The 8,600-nt window shown below is 35.2% G+C and overlaps 1 protein-coding gene across 1 annotated transcript in view; it reads left to right on the forward strand.

Moving 5' to 3' along the window:
* LOC106466602 overlaps positions 1 to 8,600 on the forward strand; it is a 32,438-nt gene that overhangs the window by 18,222 nt on the left and 5,616 nt on the right. The window contains exons 7-12 of the mRNA XM_022394635.1: positions 1,273 to 1,747; positions 2,393 to 2,538; positions 5,730 to 5,908; positions 6,629 to 6,777; positions 7,482 to 7,627; positions 8,096 to 8,192. Coding sequence (XP_022250343.1) covers positions 1,273 to 1,747; positions 2,393 to 2,538; positions 5,730 to 5,908; positions 6,629 to 6,777; positions 7,482 to 7,627; positions 8,096 to 8,192 — 1,192 coding nt within the window. The remainder of the gene's footprint in view (positions 1 to 1,272; positions 1,748 to 2,392; positions 2,539 to 5,729; positions 5,909 to 6,628; positions 6,778 to 7,481; positions 7,628 to 8,095; positions 8,193 to 8,600) is intronic.

Below are 8,600 nucleotides of genomic sequence, written 5' to 3' on the forward strand. Positions count from 1 at the left end.
ACTGTGTACCAGTTTAACGTTGAATATTATTTATGATTATAAAAATAATAGTTGTCCTGAAATGAACGGAGCATTCCCAGTTTTTTTAATGAAATTACAGTCAAATGTATTAGTAATTTTGGTTACAGTAGTAAAGTCAGGCTTTCTTTTAGGATGGAATTTTTTTCGGGAAACGTGTAGTTTTTTTTCAAAAAAAAATTTCAATTGGGGGGGGGGGAATTTTTGAATCTTTGGAAAATCTTTCAAAGAAAGTTGAAAACTCGGCTTTAAAACAGTGCCAAAATTAGCTTTTCAAGGAATATTTTACAAATCAAAGGAAGCACTTTGCTTTGATTCCTTGTTAATGTTTATTTCAAATAAATGTTCATAACTTTAATGTAGAACTCTGACAAAATTCAAATATCACGACATAACATACAAATCTTAAGATCATTTATCACTTGTTGCGCTATCAGAATCACTGGCCCTGAAAAACTTCTCACGTGAGAAGTTGGTCAATGAAAGATTTGAGGGAAGGCAGTTAGTCATCACCACCCACTTCCAACTCTTGGGCTACTCTTCTACAAACGAATAGTAGGATTGATCGTCACATTAGAACGTCCTCACGGCTGAAAGGACGAGCATGTTTGGTGGGACGGGGATTCGAACCCGCCACCTTCAAATTGCGAGTCAAGTGCCTTAACCACCTGACCATATCGGGCCTGTTTACGTTGGATCCAATGTCGTATGCACATGTTTAATGTAGTAAAATGTGTAAAGGACAACACGTCATTAAAATGTGAAAAATAAAACTTTGGTTTGTCTATCTCGAATTTTTATAAGAATTCACACAAACTGTTGAACAAATAACAACATACAACCATGGAAGCACCAGTAAACAAAAACTACGCAAAAACTTGATGCTGTCATACTTTGTTGAACGTAAGTTTTATTTGGAAGAAAAGAAAACCTTTTGGACTGGCTAAGCTACAGTTTTACCACTCACGACTGGTTTATTATTATTATTTCAACCAAATGAGTGATTGTTTGACCTGTGTATTATTACTGCTATGAGCTTTTAATTAGTAACATTAATTAGTGGTTGATGACGTTCGTATAAACTTCGACTCAACTCGAACTTTGTTTTCAATACTTTAGTTATTAGAATTTATTTCACTTCTGTCTAAAATGCTCCCCATTGGCACAGTGGTATGTCTAGTGGGCAGAGCACAGAGAGCCCATTGTTTAAAATATCACAGATTACCGTAGTGTAATTATTCTTTTTTTCTACAGGAAGAACTGACTCCCCTAGAGGATCTCGATACCCTGGAGGAGGGGGATATGGGGGAAGCTATGGAGGATATCGCGGCGGAGGTCGTTTTGATGACAGGCCAGACTACGGAGGAGGAGGAGGCGGTTGGGGAGAGAACAGATGGAATGACAGGCCAAACTACTGGGGTAGTTACCCTCCTCGGCACCCTCCTCCTGATGATCGTTACGGAGGGAGTTTTGGAATAGATCGCCGTTATCCCCCGCCGCCTCCACTTCCGCCATATCCCCCTGGTCCTCGACTTCCACCTAATCCTGGAAGCTATCCTGTCTGTCCACCGGGAGGGACTGGAGAAGGACAACCTTTCCGGAGGCTGAGGGAAAGTCTTAGAATTGCAAGGTTTTACATCCGGCGTGTGCTTCGTACAGAGAGAATCGAGGACTGTGAACGTGCTTGTTTAGAAGCTCGAGACTTCATCTGTCGTTCTTTCAATTACAGGTTAGTAACTGTGCATTAGGGATACTGAAAATTATATAAAGCAAAATTACTTTATAATGAGTTAGAAACTAAATTTACTTATTCTAGTGGCTTAGTGATTAGTGTGCTAGACTGCAGTTCGAAGGGTCCAAGGTTCGAGACATGATGCTGCAGAATACGCTTGGTACTCTCACCTAAGGACGCATTATAAAATACAAACCCGTTGTTTGGATCAAAGAACCGAACAAAGCCCTTGTGGCGGCGAGATGCTACTGACTGTATCCCTAGCTCTGAGGAGTAGCTCAAAATTAGGGACGGCGGTTCTTTAATCGTAGGGGATCTCTCATCTGACATGCACATAAGCAGTTGTTCATGTTGAAAATTCTAATTACGATTATTAGTGCTTAAATAAAACCTTCATGGATTTACTGTTTCACAGATAACACGAAGGTACATTTAGTTTCTGATAAAACTCAGTACCCAGCGTGAAATTATCCAGACAGCATAAACTATAATTATGCTTCATTACTGTGTATTAAATTTACCCAATTTGTGGTGTTGTTTTTTTTAATGTCATTTAAATCAATATGTTGTACAATTTCTAACACACGGAAAATTTCCTCTGGCTGTAGATTGAGAAAGGTTCACCTCTCTTGTTTGTTTCAGACCATTCGCTCCAGACAACTGTGAACTTAGTGATGCAGATTCGTCTCAGCTAAGGATCGACAACCCTTCTCATTTTGACCAAAACACCCAATTTGATTATTTTGAAAGAGATGGTTTTGGACCGGGAGGAGGCAATTGCTTAGATGGTAAGTTTCAAAAATACTTCTCGCAACAACTGAAGAATATCGCAAATAATGTTGAAAACAATAGTTGACAACATATTTTGCGATGCACGTATAGGCGTATGAGGCGGGGTGGGGTGGGGCGGATCTTGCAATACATACAGCCATTCGGGCAAATGTTCAGCTTTTATTTGGGTGATTAGTAGTCATTAATGAAAGATAGAAAACTAATTACTTTAACTTATTAATACTCATTTATATTCAAATAATAATTTCGATATTTGCATCATCACAACGTAAACAAACATTCATAATGCAATGTAAAGGTTCCAAATATATTTTAGAGCGGTCAAATTAAATGATTTCCTGGTAATTAGCCCTCCCTCCACCCCATATCGGATACTTGTTTCCTAAAGTTTAGCTTTTTTACTCATAACCTCATTCGGGCAAAAATTGCAAAACCCTTCCTTGAAAAATCCCCCATATGCCTATGGATGCATGTGATTATTAGATCTCTCAAATAATTGATGAAATTTGGTAATGAAATTCTTAACAGTTACGAATGAAAAAATTGTTATGGTTTTCCTGAAGTTTGCCAGTGGCAACATAAAGTTTTTGTCGAAAAGTAAATAAAAAACATATGACATAAAAAATTCCACTTAATATATATGTGAATCTATCTTGAAAATATGTATAAACAATAAATCTTCTAAATGATTGATGGGACTTGAAAACGAAATGCAAGTGTAGAATTAATGTTTTACCAGTTATGAATGTGACTAGTGTTTCTGTTTTTGTCCTAAATATGTCAGCAATGTAAATAGATTGTATGTATACCCCATGTAATGAACGAAGAAACTGGAGAAATCCTACCAGTACCCCTAATGGCCACCCCAGCTGACTGATCTATATTTAGACATCGCTAGAGCTATGAACTTTATGTATTTTAAAAGAAAATAACTTATTCTTGAAACATCCCGAATTATTCTTAGCTGATTAAACCACATTTAATAGATAACATATAACACAATGTTCTGGAACAACATGGGACCTCTTGGTCCATCTCGGCTGTTCCATCTTCGAAACTAAACTAAAACTATTAATAAATATATTTAAAAACAGAACAGCCCTTGTCATTCATATAGTTATCAAGCTTTGTCTTAAACTCACTTAAATTTACTGCCTCCACAACATCTGAAGGCTACCCATTCCAAAGGCCAACCACCCTGTTAGAAAAATATAACTGTCTTAGCTGAAGATGACTCCTACTCTGACAAAAGTTATATATTTGTGGCCCCTACTATTTTCACCGTTAAGTATGAAAAAAGATGATACATCAGCACTATCCATTTCCTTTACAATCTTAAAAACCCCAATCAGATTCCCTCTAACTCTTATTTTTTTCAAGAGAATACAATTTCAGAGATTTCAACCTCTCATCGTATGACAACCCCAACATCACAAGCACTATGCTAGTAACTGTTCTCTGAACCCTTTTAATGTCTTTCCTAAGGTAAGGAGCCCAAGACTGAACCCAATCCAAAAGCCTAACTTATTCTTGACATATCTCGAATCATTTCTAGTTGATCAAATCATTCTTAAAATATCCAAATCCAAAAGTCTAACTTATTCTTGAAACACCCCGAATCGTTCCTAGCTGGATAAACCATACTTATCAGATCCAATTCCAAAAGCTTAACTTATTCTTAACACATCCCGAATCATTCCTAGTTTATTAAACCATACTTAACAGATCCAAATCCAAAAGCCTAACTTATTCTTGAAACGTCCCGAATCATTCCTAGTTGATTAAACCATACTTTACAGATCCAAATCCAAAAGCCTAACTTATTCTTAACACATTTCGAACCATTCCTAGTTGATTAAACCATAATTAACAGATTCAAATCCAAAAGCCTAAGAGGAGTTAGAGGAAAAACAAACAAACTTCCCTCAAATTATAGTAGTGTTACGTCTCCGTTCGTTAGTTAATTTTCCGTAAATTCGTTCCGATGAAACTTTAGCGACACAAGTCCTTTCTTAAATAAAACTGGTTTATTCTTTCCGAATACAACTTTACAATACACTTAATTTCAACAGTCGCTCTGTAACAAACGCTATAATTCTCAACGAACTTCTCACGTGCTTAACAATATTCTCTCTGACTGCAGTTCAATTACTCATTACCTCCCCATCGCTATATATACAAGACTACACTATATCTAGAAAGATCACGAGATTTAAGGAAAAGACGTGAAAGTTCGAGAATGACGTGGCGTGATACTAGTCACGTGACCTCGATGTCGCAGCAGTAGGATTACATTATTTGCCCAGTTTTTTTTAAATATATATATATATATCTTTACTGTTTAATGATGTCATTAGTTTGCTTTGAAGTATATCAAACCTTCTTGTTTAAATAAAATTATTTCATACTTGTTATTTACTAAAAGGTCTAGTAGGCATGCAGCCATACAACTATCAAGTAATTGTTATTGTCCATGAAGTTCGCTACTACTTTCCAACTAACTGCTGTTTTAATTGGCAACTCCCGGATAGGCCTAGCTGTCTACAGGAAGTAAAATACATAAAACCTTTTAAGAAATAGTTTTGACTTTTTAACCAACTGCTGTTTTAATTGGCAACTCCGGGATAGCCCTAGCTGTCTAATGGAAGTAAAACACATAAAAACTTTTCAAGAAATAGTCTTGACTTTTCAACTAACTTCTACTCTAATTGGAAACTCCGAAATAGGCCTAGCTGTCTAAAGGAAGTAAAATATAGGAACACTTTTTAAGAAATGGTGTTGACTTTTCAACCAATTGCTGTTTTAATTGGCATCTTTTGGATAGACCTAGCTGTCTAAAGGAAGTAAAATATAGGAACACTTTTTAAGAAATAGTCTTGACGTTTCAACCAATTGCTGTATTAATTCGCATCTCTGGGATAGGCCTAGCTGACTAAAAAAAGTGAAATATATAAAAACTTCTTAAGAAATAGCTTTGATTATAACATTTTGTTTCAATTTAGTCAAGGTTAATATTCCATGAAATCAAACAAACCCGCAAGTATAGGCTGAAATGAATGGTGAACAAAATGTTTTGTTTTTATTTTTCATTATAGAATAACAAAATACCATAATTGTAATTTCCATATCCCTTAATATCACTGTCCTTCTTTTTTCTAAATATATTAATTTTGAATATTCTTTTTAGTAACTCAGTCGTGCTCACCAGACGGTATGGAATTTTCGCTACGGACACCAGGTGGCTTCTTTGGCCGTATCTACACATATGGGTTTTTCGACACTTGTTTCTATGATGGAAATGGCGGTAATGTGAACGTGCTGAAGATCAGTCGGGCGAACGGTTTCCCGCGTTGCGGCACACAACAGGTACAGTGAAATGTTTTTGTTGAAGTTTCTGATATGTAAACATATCTCGGTGTAATGATCCATTGAGACTTAAGGATGACAACGAAGACTGGTAATGGAAGAATAATTTTGAATTTTGGTCTTATTATAATATTGTTTTTGTATGTACCAATAAGATAACTGAAAACAATTATTTAGTACTTTGAAAATATTACTAAATTATAAGTATGAAGTTGTATAAGTTTGGTTTCGTATAAAATGAACCAGTAGCGCAGAAAAGCAGGTTTTACAGGCAGAAGCCTGATTTATTTATGTACAACATGAAAAACTGGAGACTGGTAATGGAAGAATAATTTTGAATTTTGGTTTTATTATAATATTGTTTTTGTATGTACCAATAAGATAACTGAAAACAATTATTTAGTATTTTGAAAATATTACTAAATTATAAGTATGAAGTTGTATAAGTTTGGTTTCGTATAAAATGAACCAGTAGCGCAGAAAAGCAGGTTTTACAGGCAGAAGCCTGATTTATTTATGTACAACATGAAAAATGGAACGTAGTTTTAACTTATTATATAAAGATACACTTTGTCCATAAAGGAATATAGTAAGAAAATATCTTTCAACTGCTATAATATAATGAGGCGTTATTTTGTTTTATTGCAAGGCACAATCAGTATTATTATGATTATTTTTAATATTACATGTACATTTTTAAATTCGCCTCTTCTTTTACAGTATGGGGACGTCATGACAAATATTGTGGTGGTCCAATTCAACGACTACGTTCAAACATCACATGACAAAGTGTACAACCTGACGTGCTATCTAGCTGGACCTGGCGAGACCGTAGTGACCTCTAACTATATGGATAGTAGAACTGAAGGGTTAGTTTTTTCACCTAAGTTCTGTCGAATGAACGTACCTGTTAAGATTGTTCTTACAACGACACTTTGTTTTTCACTCTGGTTCTTGGTAAACTTTCACACACAGAGATTAAACTGTAAGTTGAAAGTTCTAAAACAAAGAAGATAAATCTTCTCCTCTGTCAATGATATTCTACCCTGGGTTTCTCCGAGGAAGTTTTTTATGTGTTTCTATCCTGGGTTTCTCCGAGGAAGTTTTTTATGTGTTTCTACCCTGGGTTTCTCCGAGAATGTTCTTTAAGTGTTTCTACCCTGGGTTTCTCCGAGGAAGTTTTTATGTGTTTCTACCCTGAGTTTCTCCGAGAAAGTTCTTTAAGTGTTTCTACCCTTGGTTTCTCCGAGGAAGTTTTTATGTGTTTCTACCCTGAGTTTCTCCGAGAAAGTTCTTTAAGTGTTTCTACCCTGGGTTTCTCCGAGAAAGTTCTTTAAGTGTTTCTACCCTGGGTTTCTCCGAGGAAGTTTTTTATGTGTTTCTACCCTGGGTTTCTACGAGAAAGTTCTTTAAGTGTTTCTACCCTGGGTTTCTCCAGGAAAGTTTTTTTATGTGTTTTTCAGCAGTAAAATTTTATTGAAGTGAAGATCAAATGAATGCAGATTAGTCAAAGTTCATCTTGTCAGTCAGCCTTCCTAAAAAAATGCTTAAGAAAGAAATTTTTATTTTATAGCCGCTACCCGACTCAAATAGAACACCTTCCAGCACAGAACATTCTAACATCAAGTGTCACCTTAAGAATTCTATATCGGGGAACACCAACCAACACTATAGCTGTGGGTGACCTTTTGACCTTCAGGTTGGAGACCCGAAGTCAATGTGAGTGTTACTTCTGTCAAATGATACTCAGACCTAGAATAATTTAAAGGAGAATACTGGTAAAAATAATACGGTAGCTCAAAATGTCCATTTCCATTTAGATTGGAAACTCTATTGTTTTCATAGTTTTTAATATTTTTAAATAATGTTAATCAGATACAGATGTAAACATTTGAATGTGAATAATAAAGTCATGAGTATTCTAATGTATTAAACTAGCGCGTGACTTCAGCTTACAAAAATCATTCTTGACAAATGTTTGATATAAAACAAAATATTATTAAAAAAATTCATATTTGCATAAAACAATGCTTGTAAAACATTTAACATAAACTAGAAAAGTTTCTGACAGGAGTTGCATTCATTACATCTAAAAACTACTGAGTAAAGAGTTGGAGGTTCATTGATATTTTGTTGTGTTGATTTGAATAAAAACGACAACAAAGCTTTCCGTGTTTTTATTTGCAGATCGATATGATTATTTTACTGGAGACATTTTTGCAACAAATGTCATCGCCAAAGATCCCTACTCTGGAAGAGAAGTTCATCTTATTGATTCTAGGGGGTATAAAACAATATTCTGACCTTATTTATCCTCCTTCCCTCTCCCCCACTATTATCGAGTATGTGGTGAATTAAATACAAATAATACTCTACTCTTTAATTCCAGTGATTTTGAATTATATAGAACTAAGAGCAAAAAGTAAAGTTTTGACTTCTATTAATTCGAAAAATAATTAATTAATAACCTTCATTTTGCCATTAGAGGTTTTGAGGAATTATAAGTAATTTTTCTATGAACATGTGAAAGTAATTACGTCATTGTTCACTGATATACGGAAAGCATTTCACAAAGTATAACTATCAAGTGACCCGTGTAATATCACCGTCATGATTTTACATTCTTTCAGACCAGGAACGTCGAGAGCCAGCACGGGCCCCTTTCTCTCTCTCTTTTTTTAACATTTTCAAG

Source organism: Limulus polyphemus, unplaced genomic scaffold, assembly GCF_000517525.1.
Source record: "Limulus polyphemus unplaced genomic scaffold, Limulus_polyphemus-2.1.2 Scaffold2316, whole genome shotgun sequence".
Taxonomy (NCBI): domain Eukaryota; kingdom Metazoa; phylum Arthropoda; class Merostomata; order Xiphosura; family Limulidae; genus Limulus; species Limulus polyphemus.